Source organism: Vombatus ursinus, unplaced genomic scaffold (assembly GCF_900497805.2).
Source record: "Vombatus ursinus unplaced genomic scaffold, bare-nosed wombat genome assembly UNPS02014778.1, whole genome shotgun sequence".
NCBI classification, from domain to species: Eukaryota; Metazoa; Chordata; class Mammalia; order Diprotodontia; family Vombatidae; genus Vombatus; species Vombatus ursinus.
The window spans coordinates 61,995-83,127 of record NW_020954556.1 but is presented as its reverse complement, the minus strand read 5'-3'; the positions used below and the strand labels follow the sequence as shown (position 1 = coordinate 83,127).

The 21,133-nt window shown below is 45.9% G+C and overlaps 1 protein-coding gene across 1 annotated transcript; it reads right to left on the bottom strand.

The window, feature by feature from the left end:
• Positions 1–3,118: 3,118 nt before the first annotated feature.
• Positions 3,119–16,280, bottom strand: LGI3 (leucine rich repeat LGI family member 3). The gene is made up of 8 exons (XM_027865364.1): positions 15,919–16,280; positions 13,812–13,883; positions 11,731–11,802; positions 10,922–10,993; positions 10,664–10,735; positions 7,534–7,703; positions 7,016–7,180; positions 3,119–5,444 (listed from the first exon to the last, which is right to left on the bottom strand). Exons 1-8 carry the CDS (start codon positions 16,125–16,127, stop codon positions 4,627–4,629), a joined length of 1,650 nt encoding a protein of 549 aa, XP_027721165.1. The 5' UTR covers positions 16,128–16,280; the 3' UTR covers positions 3,119–4,626.
• Between the last annotated feature and the right edge of the window lie 4,853 nt (positions 16,281–21,133).

Here is a 21,133-nt window from a genome sequence, read left to right as displayed (position 1 = left end):
ATTTATTCTGCTTGGTCCCAGGGGACAATAAGATGGAGATTCAGACAGGATGTAAGGAAAAAGGAACTTCATAACAATTTTTGTTGTTGTTAAGTCACGTCCGACTCATCGTGTCCCCATTTGAGTTTTTCTTGGCCAAGATACTGGAGTGGTTTGCCATTTCCTTCTCTAGTTCATTTTACAAATGAGGAACTAAGGCAAGCAGACTTAGGTGACTTGCCCAAGATCACACAGCAAAGTAAGTGTCTGAGGCCATATTTGAACTCATGAAGATGAGTCTTCCTTATTCCAAGCCCAGTGCTTCACCAGCTTCACCAACACGTAACGAGGAGTGTTATTCAAAAGAGGAATGGGTTGTCTCAGGAAGTAATGGATTCCTTCTCACTAAAAATATCAAGTAAATGTCGGATCCCATGTGTTGGAGTGTTGTAGAGGGAATTTTTGTTCAGTTATGGATTGGATTAGATGCCCTATGAGGCCCCTTCCGACTCCAAGATTCCATGATCCTGTTTTGGAAATCACCTTGCCAGCCACTATTGACTGACCCCTACCATGATTCCTTACCTACTCCCTGCCCAGCACCCTAGTCCAGGGGTGGGGAACCTGTGGCTTCAGGGTCACATGTAGCCCTCTAGGTCCTCAAGTGTGGACCTTTGACTGAATAAGACCTAGAGGACTACATGTGACCTCCAGGCCGCAGGTTCTCCACCCCCTGCCCTAGTTCCATCCCCTTGATCATCTTTTTTTTAATCTTACAATGTGTTAGACTCTTTATCGAAGGGGACAGAACAGAAGCAGAGTGGTATCACAGTGAGCCAGTTTGCACTGAGGGTGTCTCCTCTGACGTGACTGCTAGCCCAGAGCTTGGATAGGCAAGGTGAAACCATGTAATGAAGGGTCTTAAAAGCCAGTCAGCATTTAGACTTGATGAAACCACCACAGATTCTTGAGGCAAAGTGCCATGGGGGAAATAAGACTTTAGGGAAGTTACTGCAACCATGTTACTGCAAGGAGGGGGAATTGGCACAGGGACAAACCGACGGAAGAAAGAGCATCCAATAATCCAGGCATACTGGGCTATAACAACAATAACCCACATTTGTAGAGCAGTTTAAGGTGTGCAGAGGAAGGAAAGAACAAGCATTTATTAAGTACCTACTATTCATCAGGCATTGTGCCAAATGTTTTACAAATATTATTTCATTTGATCCTCACAACAGTCCTGGGAGGTAGGTTCTATTGCTATCATCTCCATTTTACAGTTGAGGAAACTGAGGCAAACAGAAGCTGAGTGGTTAAGCGATTTATCTAAGGTCACACAGCTAATATGTATCTGAATCTAGATTTGAACTCAGGTCTTCGTGATTTCAGGGACAATCCTCTATCCAGCGGACATCCTAGATGCCTCAGGGGGAGGCGGGGGTATCCGTATATACCTATTTATTTAGAGTCTATGCTGCCTTCTCCACTATAATGTAAGTTCCTGTAGGGCTTTTTTTTTTTTTGCATCAAATATCTTGAATAAAAGAAGAGGAATGAGCATTTATATGGCTCCCACTGTGTGCCAGGCACTGGGCTAAGCACTTTACAAACATCTCATTTGATTCTCACAACTACCCTTTGAGGTAAGTAGTATTATTATCCACCTTACAATTGAAGAAAGTGAGAGTTAAGTGACTTGCCCCAGGTTACACTGCTAGTAAACAACTGAGGCTAGATTTGAACTCAGGTTCTCTCAACTCCAGACCCAGCGCTGTATCTACTGCACCACCTAGCTGCCCTTGGCAGCAAAATGCTTTTCTTACCACAATCTTTAGAGATAGGTAATGGTGTATTTTTCCTATTTTTGTTTGTTTGTTTAGGCAGTTGGGGTTAAGTGACTTGCCCAGGGTCACAGAGCTAGTAAATGTCAAGTATTTGGTCTGAGGTCGGATTTGAACTCAGGTCCTCCTGACTTCAGGGCTGGTGCTCTAACCCCTGCACCACCTAGCTGCCCCTATTTTTCCTTTTTTTACATATGAAGAAACTAAGACCCAGAAATCATAAAGCTAGTAAGTGTCACAGTTAAGATGAGGCAGAAGAAGACCTCAGCTAGCATAGGGGTTATAGAAGTAGAAAAAGGCAAAATCTGATAGACATTTTATCAGGAAAATATATATGCTGCCTGGTGACTGAATATGAAGGACAGACAGTACAAGGTAGAATACAGAACAAAGTGCTTGGAGTCAGGAAGATCTGGTTTTGAATCCTTCCTCAGACACTTATTGGCTGTGTGACCCTGGGCAAGTCACATCCTCTCTGGGCATCAGTTTCTCCACTTGTAAATGAGGGGAGGGTGGCCTCCACGGCCTCAAAGGACCCTTCCAGCTCTAAATCGATGATTCTTTGAGAAAGGGCCACAGAAGTGCCTAACAAAACTCTGGCGTTCTGGGTTCTCATGGGAAAATGGTGAGTTTGATTCTGGCCATGTTGAGTTTGAAATGATGGACCAACACCCAAGTAGACACAAATACCACTTGATGCCAATTTTGTCTTTGTCTTGGACTTCTTCCCTGTTCTCGCCTTTGTGAAATAATAGAGTTGACAAGACTGAGCTCCATGGTTCCTTCCAGGTGGAGTCTTCCCTCTAATTAGGTCTTCCTCAGGGCTCCAAACTTTGTTCCCAGTTCTAGGATGTCCCGGACCCACCGGGATTTCCTGACAGCCAAACACCTTCCCCGCCTTTCACCCTGCTAGCTGGCACCCTTTATGTGCTGTCTCCAGGACAGAAATAACCCTGACTTGTGACTCAGTCCCAGGTCTTGTGAACCAGTCATGTTCACACACCCCCACCCCCCCCACACACTCCCACACCCATCCCCTGACCACCGTGACTGGGGTATACATGAACTTCTAACCCCAGAACTTACTGCTTTCTGGGACTCCCATTTGGAAAATCAAGAGGTGGTCTGACCCTGGGTCTGAAAGACTGAGATGGGACAGGAGAAGGGGAAAGGAAAGGCCGCCCAGACCCCTTGCAAGTGAATGCTTATTGATGTGACAAGCAGTGCACACCGGTCCCGGCACTGCCTTGGATGAAATGCCTTTGAGCTTATGGAAATTAAACAGGAGACACAGGAAAAGGTGAGGAGTTTTATTGGAAGAAAGAGGTGAAGCCGAGCTTTACACCTGAGCCACGTGGATCGATGTTGTAGGCTCTGAGGGTCTCAGTGGAGGGCAGCCCCTGGCTCCTTCCACCACAGCCCACCCCTTGGTTCCTCATATACAAAGTGCCCAGAAGGTGGCAGCAGAAGCTTATCGCCTAGGTACCGTCACCTTCAGGCTAGTATCACAAGGCTGCTAGCTCACACCTGGCCCTCCCCAAAGGGCACTGGTGTGTCTGGGAGACATTCTGAAAGGCTGTGTGTCAATTCGTAGTTAGTAACGGAGGAGCCACACGGAGCCCCAGGAAATCCCCAGATTAGCTTGGACCCTCTGGGTACTAGGGAGCTGTAGGCAAATGGATACGAGTGCCCCATGTGCCAACCTTTCCCCCTCCTACCCAAGAAAGACCCAGCCCAGGGCAGCTCAGGATAAACAGATGGGCAGGCTCAAGGGTGAGGACAGATTGGTATTGAGCCAAGAGGGAATCAGTGCCCTGCTACCAGGCTATTAGCCATCCTCTGCCCCCAAGCAGGAGGGAATCCTGCATCTCAGAAAGAGCTGGGGAGTGGATCAGCAGCACCAGGGGAAGCCTGGGGTTTATTATTGCTTTTGGTGGGGGTGGGAATGGGGGTGGCTCAGGCTCAAACAGAAGGACTGCTACCACCCTCTTTATGCTTGCTAACAGTGGAAACAGGCACAGCTGTGTGGGTGAGCACAGGAAGGACAAGCTATGGTTCCCCAGGGCACTGCAGCTCTGAAGACCCTTCCTCATGGCAAACAAAGGGAGGGAATTGAGTAGAAGCCCTGTTAGATAAAGTAGACACTATACATAGGTGTGTCTATATGCATGTGTTTGGGGGGGGGTGTGTGTGTGCCTCTGTGTGTGTGTGTGTGTGTGTGTCCCTACGTACACTCATGTGAACAGAAGCAAAAGCTGGTGTGTCTCTTTGGGTGTGACTGGGTGTATGCCTTAGGTTGTGGTGCGTTTGAAAGGGGAAGGCTAACATGGATTCAGACACAGAGCTAAGGAAGGGTTTAGCCACCTGAGAGCAGAAATGCTAACTGTGTTAAATAAATACTCTGAGGCATCAACAGGAAAGCCTGGGAGAGAGAAAAGCACAGATAGCCACATATGGCACAGATGCCTGAGAGGGATGAGGGCTTAATATGGACTTGTTAATACAAGAAAAAAGTGAGGACAAAAACGGGGCCTCTTGTGTGTATTTTGTATATGCTTGGGAATGCATATTGATGTGTTAGGTGTGTTTGTGTATACATATATTTAGGTCAGTTCTTACAAGTCAGACCTGTGTGATTACCTGTTACCATGTGTTTCTTATGTGCACATGCATGTTTCTGGGGTGTGTACATTTATATGCATGTATGAACACTGGTTACATGTGTCTTCACATGGTTACATACTGACTACAAAGGACCCCTTGGCATCTTCCAAAGAAAAATCTCAGCACATACAGCATCTCCCTAGGCACTAAGATCTACCACAACATGGCGGTACACCAGGGTCTGCCCCTTGAAACTGGGTGCCAACAGCAGCTGGGCATCACCAGCTGGCATGTAGCAGAAGGCCCGAGGGGCCTGTACTGCTAGCTCCTGGAAACGCACAAACTTTTGCCGACCGTCATCCCACTGATAGATCTGGGTGAAGGAGAAGTCACTGCCTAGGGCCAGGTAACGCCGTTCACCCACAAGGAAAGGCTGCAGTGCCAGGGAGCCTCGAGACGGCAGTGCTTGTACCTCAGAGAATCGGGTGCCTTCCCAGCGTAGGATCTTAGAGTCACCAATATACCGACTGAGGCAGAGATAGCTATCTCGGCCAGCACGGAAATGTTTGACCGCTTGGGCATCAGGTACCTGGGACACCTCACCTTGCGCCACAAACTGCTTCTGGGCTCTACTCCACTGGTAGATGACGGGAGCCTGGGAGCTGCTGGAAACAATTAACCGAGGCTTGCCCTCGCCATCCACAAACTCAAGGTCGGTGTCACGGTGCCAGGCGTGCAGGGCTTGGTGGGAATAAAAGCCATTCTGGTGCCATCGGTAGAGGCTGGTGGCTCCTGCCTTTGAGCTGTCGGCTATGGCAAAGAACCAGTCACCTTCAATGCGGAAGGCCTCTAGGTCATTGGGCTTCCGAACTCGCTCGGGGTCAATATCCTGAAGCTTGTTGAAACGAGTGGTGTTGGGATCCCAATGGTAAATATAGGATCCACCAAAGAGCTGGGCTGCCACCATGTACAACTGGCCATCTACCACCAGTGGCTTGCAGTGCACAGCTGAAGGAGCTGTTCAAGGGAAGAAAAAGCAAGGCAGCACTATGGAGGCCATCCCTCTCTCCTTGCCTCTCCATCCCAGCTGCTTTCTTGTAAATAGGGCTTCTGCCCCTCCTCCCCAGCTATCCCAGCCCACAATCATTTCTCTTCCTTCCCTAAACTCCTAAAGCAGTTACTGCCCTGACCATCATTATTTTCTCATTGATTCATGGATGTTGATCTTCTCTCCCCAGACTGAAAACTGAAAAAAGACAGTCTCTGGATGCCCTGAAATGCTTATCATTGGGCAGGGCATGGAGTAAGCACTCCATAAATGTTGGTTGATTGGTAGATATTTAGGAGGAAGTTAACTGGTCTGGGGAGGAAAGAAGACTCACCCCAAAAAAACAAGACCCTTGGTGTGAATGCCGTACACACTGGGAGACAAAGCAACTATGATTCATTGCATGTCTAGGAATAGCCCTGTTAGAATGTAAACTCCTAGAGGGCAGGAATTACCTTTTTGTACTTGTTATTGTCCAGCACTTTGGACAATGCCTGGTACATGTTAAGCGCTTAACCAAGGTTTCGTCTTTCATTTTTTTCACATACAAATAGGTCTATGTGTGGACATATCTTTAAAAACACACACACACGGCCAAGAATTGGAAATTGAGGGGATGCCCATCAATTGGGGAATAGTTGAACAAGTTATGGTATATGAATGTAATGGGATACTATTGTGCTATAAGAAATGATGAGCAGGTGGACTTCAGAAAAACCTGGAAAGACTTGTATGAACTGATGCTGAGTGAAGTGAGCAGAACCAGGAGAACATTGTGCACAGTAACAGCCACACTGTGCAATGACTGACTTTGATAGACTTAGCTCTTCTCAGCAACACAAGGATTTAAGACAACTCCAAAAGATTCACAATGGAAAATGCTATCCACATCCAGAGAAAGAACTTTGGATTCTGAATGCAGATGGAAGCATGCTATTTGCTCTCTTTTTTGTTGTTGTTTTGTTTTGTTTCTTCTTTCTCATGGTTCCTCCCATTGGTCCTAATTCTTCTTTACAACATGACTAATGTGAAAATATGTTTAATATGAATGTATATGTAGAGCCTATATCAGATTGCACACTGTTTTGGGGAGGGGGGAGGGGAGAGAGAGGGAGAAAATTTAAAACTAAAAAGCTTATGGAAGTGAATGTTGAAAACAAAAAAATTAATAAATAAGTTAATTAATTTAAAAAACACATACACATGCAGGTATGAACTTATATGATTATGCAAAGATAAACCTTATGCACACGAGACAAAATCTGTCTCCATCCTAGCTGTCCTTTTGCCAAGGATAGGATCTATCACCCCCTTAACAGACCCTGTCCCTGCTCCACTGGCCCTTCTTCCTCAGCACAAAGAAAACTCACGGTGTTTGTCTGGAGGCCTGCCATTTGTTGCCTAAACATCAATTCTGCCCACAGCCTGAAGCCCTCCTCACTGAACCTCAGGCCTGTCCCATGGAGAGTCAAGCACAGAGGGCCACAATGCTGATTAGCATGCTGCTAGGAGGCTGGAGGGAGGCTGGCTGCCTCCATACCTGGAATTCGGTCAAAGTCTCGAAGCTGCCGCTCCACGTAATCCCACTTCAGGATGTTACAGGCACTGGCACTGGGCTGGGCCAGGGCTAAGTAGAGATCGCTGGCATAAAGAAAGGGTTCAGCAGACACTGCGGGGAAGGGCAGAGTCTGGTACAGCACAAAATCTGCGAGGAGGAGAAGCAGAGCACTGCAGAGGAGATGTGGGGTAAAGCTGAGAGAAGAGCCCATTGGCCCAGGGACAGAGCAGGTTGAGATGGAAGGGGAGGGATGGACTAGGACGGGTTAATGAGAGGAGGAGCAGAGTGGGATCAGTCAGGGTAAGAGGAAGGGTAGAATAGGGTAAAGCAGGATAAGAGGGAAGGGGGAAGATACACGGAGGAGAGGAGTATCTGGTGGTGACCCAAATGTGGGGGGCTTTATGGTGTTGATAGAGTAGTGCCCAATGGATGCCCTGGGAAGTCGCCCATACATAAGGTAGCAGGAAAGGGGCTGTGGTAATCCATAGGCTGTCTCCTACCAGTTGTGATACAGTCGAACTCTCTGAGTGGGAGGTCCTGCACCTTGTGCTCCTGGAATCTGGGAGGGCTCGAGCAGTAAATGGGAGCCACAGTAGTATTGGTGTTCGCCAGCCACTCCACCAACCACTTCACTTTGCAGTCACAGTTCAGTGAGTTGCCCCGAAGGTCTCTGGACAACAGGAGTGAGGAATTTTGGAGGGGAAGAACGACATTCAGGAGCCTGGCTCAAATCTAGACTTCCTCCTAAATTATAGTTTGTGGACCACTCCTGCTAAGCAAAGGTTCCTCCTAATTCCCCTACCTTTATTTTGTTCCTAGCATCCAATGTCAAAAAACAAAACAAAACAAAGCAAAAAAACCCTCCCTCCTCAATTTCATGGATTATTTTCTTGGGTAAGTAATCATGAATGTGGCTGAGCTTTTAATAGGGTTCATTTGGGATTTTCTTAATGGAGACTCGAATCACGAATGAAAGAGCTATAGAGCTATGACAGATATTGGGACAGTCCAGCACAGAAGTCCCCCAGCCTAGGGGCTGCCTTGGGCTGTTTTGTCAGGCCCAGGGTTTATTCAGAGGAATATAGAGTAGAAGGAACAGGTCTTTGTGAAGAGAAACAAAGACTAAAATAACAATAGTACAAATAGACAAGCAGATAAACTTAAAATGTGTCATTTGAGCCCACGGATGCCCGTTCAACTTCCCCATTTTAAAGATGAGGAAACTGATATATGGTACAGTGAAAAGGGTACAGCTTCTGGGTTCAAATTCCATTTCTGGTACTAACTACTTGTATGACCTTTCAAAAGTCACTGAACCTTACCTGTGCCTCTGTTTCACCATCTGTAAAAGGAAGAGGTTGGACTATGTCCCCTGAGGTCCCTTCTAGCTTTAGGCCTATGATCCCATGAAATTTAGAGAGCTGAAGGAATTAATTCAAGTTCATAAAAGGAATCCTATGTAACTGGCATTTTCAGAGTGCTTTACACTGAGCTGGTGGCAGGCTCGGGGCTGGAGTCCAAACCTCTCAATCTAGCCGCCTTCTGCCTACATCACATGCCATCATTGCCTTCCTCTTGTCCACAGAAGAGCCACAGGGAAGATGTATCTGTTTCTTGATGACTCAGTGTTGTTTTACAAACAGCAGGTGTACCACGCACTGGGCTGTTATGCAATGCCGTCCTCAGGGCTACCGAGGCACAAAAGCCCCGATGACAATAGCTGACATTTTGGGTTTGCCAAGTGCTTTACATATGTTATATTATTCTTGCCCTAACACAATCCAGTGAGGTGGGAGCAACAGGCATTTATCAACATTTTATACATGAGGAAGCTAAGGCTCAGAAAGATTAGATTTGCTCAAGTTCTCACAAGCCAAGAACTATCAGAGGCAAGATCCAGACCTATGTCCTCCTGACCCTTTCATGATAGCCTACTGCAGGGATGGGGAACCTGCAGCCTCGAAGCCATAAGTGCCTCTGTGGGCCCCAAACTTGGATTCAGTCAAAGGGCCACACTTGAGGACCTAGGTTCCCCACCCCTGGCCTACTGTCTTCTGTCTGATCCTCCCCAAGATATTCAATCACCCATCTCCTTGCTTTTGCACTAGCCATCCCCTGTGCCTGAGATGCACTCGCTTCTGACCTGTGCCTTGGAGAATCCTTCTCTTCCTTTAATAGGCAGCTCAGGCACCAATTTCTACATGGTATCTTTCCTAAGTGAGTTCCTGCTCTCCCTCCAAAATTCCCTTGTATTTTGATACTCTGTATACATTTGTGTTAATTAGCTATATATACCTTCTGTATATATCTTTATATGGACTCATCTCCCTTGTTAGAATCGGGGAGCAAGCTTCCTCTGAGAAGGGGTTGTTTCATTCTTTGTACTTAGATCTCAGCACAGTGCCTGGCATATAGTAGGTGCTTGTAGTTGTTCAGTCCTGTCTGACTCTTTTTGACTCCTTTGGGGTTTTCTCGGCAAAGATATTGGATCACTGGATACAAAAATCACTGAATGGGTGTTGCCTCAGTCAAACCTGGGAAAGACCTTAGCTTAAAAAGGCCTAGGTCTCCCACTGCATCCAGGGCCATCTCCAGTCATCCTGATCTGTATCTCACCACTGGACCCAGATGGCTCCAGAGGACAGAGTGAGGCTGGTGACTTTGCACAGTCCTCCCTCACTTAAATCTAATTCATTTACAAGTCATGGCGTCACCTCCCTGATGTCATGGTCCTCTTTAAGAACAAAGAACAAACAACAACTGGAGTGATTTGCCATTTCCTTCTCCAACTTGTTTTACAGATGAGGAAACAGAGGCAAACAAAGTTAAGTGACTTGCCCAGAGTCACACAGCTAGTAAGTGTCTGAGGCTGGATTTGAACTCAGGTCTTCCTGACTCCAGGCCCAGAGTTCTATCCACTGCACCATCTAGCTTAATAAATGTTTATTCCCTTCCCTTTTCTTGCCCCCACAGTAGGAAATGAAGATTATTCACACACATTCTTCCCCCGTCATACATTTTAGACAAACCCATTAATGACTTGGGGAATTCTTCAAGAACTTTATGAGCCACTATTTCAAATTCTCCTCTTCTAATTCTGTCCCCCAGAAGCCAGCACCCACACTTGTCTATTTCTTTAGGTTTTATTATTCCCCCCCCAACACTTCCCTTAAAGCAGTTCTTAACCTTTTTTGTGCCATAGAACTCTTTGGAGTCTGGTGAAGCTTGTTGACTCTTCTCTGAAAATGTTTGTAAATGTATACAATAAAATATATAGGATTATAAAGGAAACTAATTATGTTAAACTAGTTACCTATATATGTATGTGTGTATGTATATAGATGTTATTTATGTAGATGTTTTTATTTACCTATGCATGTATCTGCACATATACATATATTTATGTGTATGTATACATAGATAATACATACATATCACATATGTATATAGTATATAGACATGCCTATATGAATGTACCTGTATATATACATCTCTCTCTCTCTCTCTCTCTCTCTCTCTCTGTCTCATTCACAGACCTCAAGTTAAGAATCTCTTCCCAAAAGGGAATCTCTCCTCCCAGCCAAAAGATCCAAGGCAGGATCATAAAAAGAAATGGGAAAAGGGTCTTACAAGTCACTCAAGATGTCCAAGGGTCGGAAGACATCTCTAGGCAATGTCTGAAGATTATTATTGGCCAATGAGCTGCAAGGGAAAAAAAAAAAAAACCTGAGTCACAGTCAAAGTTATGAGAAAGTCCCTGAGCTATTGGGATCATTTGGTCAAACTCAACCATTCCACCTTTTTCTAGCTCCAGAGAGGGACCTGTTTGTAGGGACCCCCAAGCAGTGGTGAGCCTCTGTGCACAGACTTGTGGGGGGTTATACTTACAGGTGTGTCAAAGACTTGAGTCCCCGGAAGGTGAACCTAGACAGCGCCCAGATGTCATTGTTCTCAATGAAGCTACAGAAAATAAGAGCTTGGCTCAGCCTGGTGTACTGAATTCAATTCCATCCCTGCTTCTAGCCCATGATTTTAACCCTAGTCAAACTGCAATCCAGAGTCTCCAAAAAAGGCTACCAGTGAGAGTGCATGGGACCCTCTGACCCAGGGAAGCTTTAAAAAAGGAGCAATGTTTTAAGGCAGTTCTTCTCAAGACTTTTTTTTTCCTTACAGCACAGGAAGAATCAAGGCACAATGTATATTTTAAGCTGGTAACAAAGAACATTTCCTTGGCAGTCAGTGCTTCAGACCCATGAAGCAGGCTTCCTCTACCTCTCTTTACCCTCCCTTCACCTCCCCAGGGTTCTCAGCAAGGGAGGCAATCCCTCACCTCTCTTCCCCTTCCACTGAGTGGCTATTGTGACCTAGCAAAGAGCAGGCAGCTAAATTCAGTTGGGGATGGGGGTGGGGATGAGGGCTATGGATTTTAAAGCACACCTAATGGGAAATCTTGAGGTGATACCCCATTTAGGAAACACTGGTTTCACCGTAGTCATATGCACATGATAGTGAAATGGATGAAATGATCTCTTGAGGTTTTTTCCAGACCTGGGTTTCATTGACTTTCACCCTCTGACCTTCCATTCCCAACCTTTCCCATCCAACTTCCACTCAACCCCACCCAGATCCCAGTTTCCTCCTCCTCCTTCTTTTTGTTCCACCCTTTCTCCCATCTTCTCCCGTCTTCTCCCACGCACAGGTACTGCAGGCGGGATAGTCCCATGAAGGCATTGTCTCCGATCAGAGTGAACTTGTTGGAATTGAGTAACCTAGAAAAGGAGGCAACGGAGAAATCAGGATTCCCGGGGGTGTGCCTATTACCCTATTGCCCCACCCCAAGTACTCTGCCCCTCCTCTAAGGTCCTTCCCTTCCACCACTATTCCCCATTCCACTCAGAGTACCAGTGCAGAGCCCCAGTGGATTTGTTAATAGGTGGCCTGCAGGCCCCTGGATATTAAGAATGGTAAAGTACAATAGAGACAAAATGTACAGCCCCAATTGGTGCTTACATTTTCTCCTCCCTCCCACCACCCAAGGGTAAAAATAATGGAGAGAGGGTTGAACTTTCTCCTGTCAAAGATGAATGTCTCTGGGTCCTGGGCTTCCCCTACTTTCCTTTCCCCAGTAACTTTCCTTTTCTCTTCCCATCTGCTACAAGCTAGCACACAACTGAACAATGCTTTGGTATGAGGGGACCATAAAGCACCTTCTCCTGATACTCAGTTAACTTTGCAAAGGTTCTTTAGAACTAAAGTGGGGGTTCTTATCCTTTTCTGTGTCATGGACCCCTTTTCAGGATTTTTTAAATAATTGAAGAGAATACTAAATTGAAGCCAGAGGTTAGTGAAAATAAAGATGTAATTATTTTTTCCCCAACCAAGTCTACAGACCCCCTGAAATCTATCCCTGGACCCCTGGGGACGGGGGTCTGTGGTTTTTCAATCGTGTCTGACTCTATGTGACCCCATTGACATTGTTTATGGGATTTTCTTGGTAAAGATATTTGAATGGTTTGCCATTTCCTTTTTCAGTGTGTCCTATTTTACAGATGAGGAACTGAGACAAATAGGAGCTAAGTGACTTGTTCAAGGTCACACGACGAGTAAGCGTGAACTCAGATCATCCTAACTCCAGGCCTGTCGCTCTAGCTACTACTCTACCTAGCTGCTCAGGTAAATAACTGCTGAACTAAATAAGTCCCTTCTAAGTTCTCTTTCTTGAGATAAAAAAAAAGTATTCTCCCCCAATCCCTCCCACCCCACTTTGGATAAAAGTCATTCCTCTAGCCAATATGTATGGTTTGTTTTATTTTCTCCCTTTTCCCTTCTAAGCTGTCACTTCTTGCTTCTGAAGCAGCTAGGTAGTGCTTGGACTGGATCAGGAAGACGGAATTCAAATCCGTGCTCAGATACTTACTAACTGTATGACCTTGATCAAGTCACTTAACTACTGTTTACTTAAGTTTCTTCAATTGTAAATAGGGTAACAATAGTAACTACTTTCCAAGGTTGTTGTACGGATCAAATGAGATAATATTTGTAAAGTTCCTGATCTAGTATAAGCCCTTAACAAATGCTTATTTCCTTCCTTTTGTTCATCTGAATTGAATACCTGTCTCTCCTGTGGGAAATGAGAGTTATTCACACACACATTTCCCCCCACCATGCACTTTGGACAAACCCACTGATGACTTGAGCAACCCTTTGGAAACGTTGAGCCTCTCTAGGGTCTGTGACCTTTTCTTTTTCTTTTTTTTTAATATATCTTGATAATTATACTTCAATATAATTGTTTCACTTTGTAATCCTATATATTTTATTTTGTGCATTTAACTGCACAGTTCTGAAATAGGATCCATCAGCTTCAAAAGATCGCTAAAGGGGTCCACAGTATAAAAAAAGGTTAAGAACTCCTGCTCTGGGTCCTGACCCCCAGGACCGTCAAATTCCACCCCACTCCATCTTTCCTCCATTCTCCAGACTCAGGCCAAATTGTTGCCTTTATTGGAGGCTGTGTCCTTGTCTGGGTCTTCAGTCCACTCCGCTATTGGCTTCTAGTTTAAAATGCTATTCTCACAGTCACTCTCCTAACCCCCCCCCCCAAAGAACCTGGGTTCTGACCCTAGAGATCCCCTCTCTGTCTAGCTCTCCATCTCAGTTCCTGCTTCCTCCTTGTGTTTTTGTGACAGCACCCACCAGAGAACCAAAACTACAGCCTCTCCTCGAAATCCCCCGAATCCCCTAAGGTTTCCTGAGCATAGATAGGACTGATCCGTACAGGAATTGAAGGAGTGGCAAATGAGAGAAAGCTCCATCGTGGATCTCCGAGAAGGCTGCATTCACCAATGTCCTGTGGGGAGACAGTTGGGTCAGGGAGAGAGTGTGAAGCAGGAATTATACTTCAGGGGTGAAGAGAAGATTTAGCTCAGTCCTTTACTCCAATGATCAGTTTCACTGCTTTCCTCAGCCAAACCCTCCTTTTTTCCCTGACACCATTTTGGGTCAATCTATGCCCCTCCCCACTGATTTCACTGTATTCATTCACACCTCCCAAAATTATCCTTTTCTCCCAGACCTCAAACCTTATCTTCTCTTTCTTGACAACTACACCCTCTCCTAGGGCCACTTAGATGCAATCCCTCACCCCCACTCCCTTGTTGACATTCCTTGGAAAGCTCTTCAGCCCCTCCCTGTAGACTCACCTATGCTCCCCTCCCCCCATCCTTTCTTACGTGTTCAGCCTCTTCTCCCGGCCTCCATAAATCCTGAGCTCTTCTTACCACCCACACCCATCAGGAAGAAGCTGTTGCATCATCATGAACAAACATTTTCAAGTCTACTATGTACAGGGTCCCACAAGTTCTGTGCTAAGCCCCAGAGATACCAATAATAATAGCTGACATTTATATATATTAAGGGGCAGAGGTGGTGCAGTGGATAGATTGATGGATCTGCAGCCAAAAAAACCTGAGCTCAAGTGTGACCTCAGACACTTTGTCGTTCTTATCTAGTCGAGTCCTATTCTTCATGACCCCATTTAGGGTTTTCTTGGCAAAGACACTCTGGAATGGTTTGCATTTCCTTCTCCATCTGTAAAATGAATTACAGATGAGGAAACTGAGGCAAACAGTTACATGTCCTACCTAGGGCTACAACAGCTAGTATTTGAGGCCAGATTTGAACAAGGAAGGGGAGTTTTCTTGATTCTTGAGTAGTTCTGAACTGTAGTAACTGAACAACTAGGCCCAGAACCTCTATCTACTGTGCCATGTAGTTGCGCCTAAACGCTTACTAGCTATATGACCCTGGACAAGTCATTTAACCTCGGTCTGCCTCAGTTTCCTCCACTATAAAATGAGGCTAATAATAGCACTTATCTCTTAAGGTTGTGAAATGTTTGTGAAGTGCTTTGCAAAGCTTTAAAGTGATATATAAATTCTAGTTATTATTATTATCATACCACTTTAAGGTTGAAAAAACACTATTATATGATCTCATTTAATCCTCACAACAGGTTATTACTGTCCTTATTTTACAGATGAAGAGACCAAGGCAATTGGAGAAACTGTTGTCTGAGGCTCAGATGTGTTTTCTGTTCTCAAGGGGCGGATACTCTAGACATCCTAGTAGCCAAAGGGTTAATGGTGGCCAGGATTCCAGCTGTGTTGCTGGAAGTTCAGATGATAGATGGAGAATGACTGGTACGTCAGGTTGCATTGACCAGCATCAATGTCAAGGAATAGAGCAGGGCAAAATGTGGCTGCAATTTCCCTCCCTAGATGCATGCCTGTGGGGTTGATCCCAGGGGTAGGCATGCAGGATGGACATACACACACACACACACACACACACACACATATATATATATACACATATATACACCAAAGGAATACACATGCTTGTGCGGATGTGTACTCCTGACTCAGAGGGCCTTGCACATTTGCTCATGTTTGGTGACAATATACATATTGGATACATACTCTTGTTTGTTTTTTTCCCCCAGTCATGCTTGCTGGTCCCCTTACATTCATTCACCCAACTTTCAGCAAGCACTGGAAGGCACTGTGCTGCATCCTGGAGATATAAAGATTTTTCAAATGTCACAGCCCCTACCCTCTGAGAGCTGCCTCCTTCATATCTACCTCCTGTTTCTGAGGCATGGGGATGACAAGGCATCACGCTTATCCCCCTCTGATGCCAGGTACCTCCTTGGGAAACTGCTGATCCCCTCCCCCCCAGCCTCACCTATGCCCCCCCCTTCATCCCACACCTTTTGCCTGCCCCCAGAAATATGCACTTCCTAGAACCCCAAGCCTGCGCCTGTTGTTCCCCCATTATCTCTGGTCTTTCCCTCCATTCCCCTCCCCCGTGACTGGAGCACTCACAGGGAGATGACTTCAGTGGGAAGGTTCTTGGGCACAGCCTTGGAGTCAACGCAGAAGGCAGTGTCCCGGGTACAGGAACAGCTGGGTGGGCACGGGGGAGTCTTGGGGGGCCTCTTGGCATCCCCCAGTAAGACTAGGCAGAAGCCCAGTAAGGACAGCCCCAGAAGCCGATGCCCAGATCCCTGCGGCAATGCCCACAGTCCCAACATGGCTGCAGCTAGAGATTGCCCCCTCTCACCCTTCGCTCCTCACCCACGGGCAATGCTACCCCAGAGGCTCCAAAGGCCCCCAAAGGATGCCAGCATCCCAGGCTGGCACCTCCCCCTGCAGCTCGGATCCCTGCCCGGTGGCCGCAGCTGAGAACTCCCAAGCAGCTGGATCCTCCTTCTCTCTCCCTCCCTCAGCCCCCGGCAGCCCAGCAGCCGCTGCAGCTCCTCCTCCCCTCCCCCCTTTCCCCCTTCCCCTCCCCCTCCCCCTGCCCCAAGCTGCGCTCTCCAGATTTCCAGCCTCTCCCTTCTGACAGCGGCTCTGTGCTGCCACGCTGCAGTCCTCTTTCCCCTAGCCAGGGAGAAACAAGCGCGGAGTGCGCTGCACTCGGGGACCAGCGGGGCCAGGGGTGGGGTTCGAAGGGACTGCGGCGGGGACAGCGCATGGAGGGAGGGCTCTCAGAGTTAAAAAAAGACAGGGAGGGGGAAGAGGAGGGGGTTGGGAAGGGATCTTGCTGCAGTATGTGGGAAAGCAGGTGTCTCAGGACGGCGTGTGTATGTGTGTGTGTGTGGGTGTGGGTGTAGGTGTGTGCGCGCGCGCGCCTTTGTCCCTCGGTACATACATCTGGGTCTTGCATCTTCTCAAGAGTTTATGCCTGTGCCTACATGTGTACATGCTTGTCTTCCCTCTGTGCATACATGTGTACACACATGTACTTTCATCTGTGCATGTGGGCTTTGTGCATGCATGTGCGTGTGCATCTGTGCATATGTTTGAACATGTCTCTGTGTGTACATACATACACAAGCGGCTGTGTTTCTGTACATATGCTTACCTGGCCTCCAAATGGGTCATAAGAATGACTAACATTTCTATAGCCCCTTTGGTTTACAAATACTTTTCTTTGCAAACACAATTCAATGAGGTAGGCTGAGGTAGGCAGTACAAATATTCATAGCCCCACTTTATAAAAGAGGTAATGAGACTCAGAGAAATTAGGTGACTTGCCCAGGTTCATACAACTAGTAAGTGTGGGAATCAATCAATCAACAAGTATTTGTTATTGTTATTCAGTTTCATCCAACTCTTTGGTGACCTTATGGAGCATAGCATCCCACTATTGTCAATGAGGTTTTTCTTGGCAAAGATACCGGATCGGTTTGTCATTTCCTTCTCCTGTGGAGTAAGGTAAACAGAGGTTAAGTGACTTGCCCAGGGTTGCAAAGCTAGTAAATGTCTGAGGCCAGATCTGAACTCCAGTCTTCCTGATTTCAGGCCCCCCCCACTCTATCCACTGAGCCACCTAGCTGCCTCCAACTATGTTCCCCTATACCTCCACAGTTTCTAAACTCAACAGAGTGCCCATGATGGCTTGTGTGCATGGTTGCTTTGCCTTGTGCTTAGTTTGCCTTAAAAATATATGTAACAGAGGCTGAGATAACTGGGGTGGGGTGCACATGTATGTTCATGGGTGTGCTGCTGAATAAAATACGTCTTTGTTCAGTGGGCGTGATGAGGGGGTGAGAGGACAGAGTCCTTGCTGTTCAGCACATGTGGAATCTGGAATATTTCTGACCCCCCCCTCCCCCCAAAGAGCCAGCTAGTGGTTTTACTAAAGTCAAGGGTTCTCATAGCTAGGGACTAGTTTGCTTGAGTAAACAATTATTTCCTCCCTCTTCTGGAACCCTCCAGGATGAGAATACTCTGACCTAAGCAAAGACTCTTTACTCAGCAACAGGTGGCTTCCCTTCTTCTTAAGTCTTCCCTAGTCCAGATTCTCCATGCCACCCCTGTTCCCAATCAGTGTTGTACTTCTCCATACAGCTCCTCTCTGCTTCTCCCTCACAGACACACAGGCTAAGCTTTCGCCTTTAACAAGATGGGGTTGCCCCATGTCATCACTGCCAACCCATCTACTTCTGCCCTTCTCGCTTTGCTCTTACCCACTTGTGTGACAGGGAGTAGTGGGAGGGAGGCTGGGAGTTGGGGCAGCTGGGCTTCCCACCCGTCCCTGGCACAGCCCTGCCCGGCATACAAAGGGCAGAGTGAGAGCTGCCCCGCCCCCTGGTGATGAGAGAATGAGGGAGGGGGTAAAAGGGGTAGGCTCCCTGGTGTCATCCATCCTAGAGAGGACATAATGGGGGTCATCTTAGAAGCAGGCGAGAGATTCTTAAAGCTCAGGGAAACAAGACTCCTGGGTTCTTTTCTCAACTAGTGGAGAAGGGCAATGATGGACCAGAGCAGAGCCCAGTCTAAGACTTCAGTGGAAGAAAATGCAAAGGAAGTTATCCCTCTTTCTTCTGGGGTCATAATCCTTTATGTTAGTATTGAACTAAAAATTTTTTTATAAGCACCTATTATCTCTGTCCCTCCCACTGCTCCCTTTATTGCATATTTTTTAAACTAAAAATATAATCCTCATTACAATATATATAATCATCCAGCAAAACAAATTCCAAATACAACATTGGCCATGCCCCCCAGAAAAGCATTTCTCATTCTCAACCTTGAGTCTATCACTTACCTCTCTGTCAGGAGGTTGGTAACATGCTTCATCATCTTTTCTCTGGAATTGTAATGGGTCTATTCATTGATCAAGGTTCTAAAATCTTTCAAAATTGTTTTTCTCTGTAATATTGTCATTGCATAAATTTTTCTCCTAGTTCCTGCTCACTTCACTCTGCATCAGTTCATAAAGATCTTCTCAATTTCCTCTGCAACAGTTCTTTTAGTCACTTCTTATGGTACAGTAATATTCCATTGCAGTTATATACCTCAGTTTGTTTAGCCATTCCCAGTAGGAGGGCACCCCACTAGTTTCTAGCTTAGGGCTATTATTTTTTAACATATAGGTTATTTTCCTTATTCTTCAATCTCTTTGGGATATGAGTCCAATATGGTAGATAAGGATCAAAGAGCATGCAAAGTTTGGTAACTTTGGAGGCATAGTTCCAAACTGCTTTCCAAAATTCACAGTCTCATAGCTCCACTAACAGTGAACTAGTGTGCCTATTTTCCTGAAGCACCCTCCCCCAACATTTGTATTGAATTTACAATCTTCAAAACATTTTCTTCACTTACATTTGATCTTCACACCCACTCTCCAAGGTAGAGAAGGCAGATATTATTATTCACAGTGTAGAGAGGTAGGAAACTGGCTCAGAGATGTGATATAACTTGTCCAGGTTTATACAGCTAGTATAGCTGTATATATACATAGTATATATAGTATATTATATACATGTGTATATATGTATATATGTAGCCAAAACTAGAACCCAAGTATCTTGATTCTTCAGCATTCTTCCCACTATGTTATCTGTATGCTGGCTCTGATTCCCTCCACCCAAACGAAGATGGGTGCCTTGGTTCTTTCCATCCCAGAGAGAACATAGAGGGTAAAGATAGGCAAAAGATTCAAATCTAGAGAAAGAGCTGAACCATTTTGTGTCATGGTTCCCTATGGAAATCTGGTGAAGCCTGTGAGCCCTTTCTCAGAATGTCCTTAAATGTATAAAATAAAAATGTAGGATTACAAAAGAAACCAAAAGTTAGCAAAAATAAAGATGTAATCTTTCCATCTAAATTCACAGACCCCCTAAATTCTATCCAAGCATTCTTTGGGGATCTGTGGACACCAGGTTAAGAATCCTTTGTGTAGAAGAATGGTACTCTTTGGGAACCTAGATCTGAAATAATAGACTATTAACACAATTACAGAAATAACACCTGAGATTCAGTTGTCCCCTTTCATCACCATGTCAATCTATCAAACATTCATCTATTGAGGGAGTATTTGTGAGCACCCATCATATACAAGGGAATATGCTATAGCTTGATGAACAATTCAAAGATTGTCCTACCCTCTAGAAGGTCACGGTCTAACTGGAGAGCCAAGATTAACACACATGAAAAGATAACTGAAAATACAAAGCACTGCACAGTGCCGACGTCAATGGTACATGAGTGCTAGGAGTTCATTCCTGTGGTTTGGAATTGGCTGGAAAGGCTTTTCTGGGAAGGGAAGTTTTTACTCAGGTCTTAAAGGATGGGTCAGATTCAAGACATGATGAAGAGAATAAAGATGGCTAAAGAATACAGTTCATAGTGGGAGGCTCATGGGGGACAAAGTTGGAAAGGTAGGTTGGGGAAAGATTATCTAGAACCATAAATGTTAGCAGGAAATTCTTTTCATCAGTCCTCCAGAAATCTCCAAACCCATTAATATGTTGGTGGCTGTTCTCAGTTCTCAGAGAAAGAGGAAAATAGTCTTTACATCTGTTTTCTACAATAGCCAAACGAAAATTTTCCATCACCCTCTCCCCATAACTACTCCCAAAAGGTAGTGGATTTGAGGGTTTGTGATACACCCTGTTCATCTGAAGCCTTGATAGGAAGGAGGCAGGATCATGAATTTAGAGGAGGAAGTCATCTTATAGTTCATTTAGTATAAAAGTTTGCATTTTATAGATGAAGAAACAAAGGCCGAGAAAGTTTGAGTGAATCACTTGCCCAAGGTCCTACAGATAGTAAATGCAGAGCCAGCATTCCATACTGAGGAGAATAATGGCCCGGATGGGGCAGTAATGTGAAGGATTCAGGCCAATAAATTCACAGTCTAATAATTTATGCTACAAACTCCCTCCACCCCCATCAGACTAGATCTCCTGAGAGCATGCTTCTATACAATTGCAAAGCTCAGGACACTCCCTGGGTCAAGGCCCTCCGGCCCCTAGAGATGCCCACAGGGTCCCCGAGATGCCTTTGGTTCTCCTTGGCTTTCCAGTTGGCCCAATGCCCCACCTGGCTCCAGCCCAGTGCCCGTGAGTCAGCTGATCAATTCCAATGTTGCCAGGACAACTAGGGGAAGAGGCCCTGGGGAGCTGGCAAGGGTGGGCACTGCAGGCGGGCAGGCTCTCAGCCTCTGGCACCTGGACATGGCTGAAGCAGTATTATTGGGAGGGCAGGGAATATGGGACTAGCATTTCTCTTTTCTTCCTCCATTTTT

Coding starts and splice junctions, on each gene's coding strand:
- LGI3 (XM_027865364.1), bottom strand. CDS start 16,127: ATGTTGGGACTGTGGGCATTGCCGCAGGGATCTGGGCATCGGCTTCTG. Junction 13,884..15,918: donor CCCACTGAAGTCATCTCCCT/GTGAGTGCTCCA, acceptor GTCTCCCCACAG/GACATTGGTGAATGCAGCCT. Junction 7,181..7,533: donor GTTCGACTGTATCACAACTG/GTAGGAGACAGC, acceptor TCCTCCTCGCAG/ATTTTGTGCTGTACCAGACT.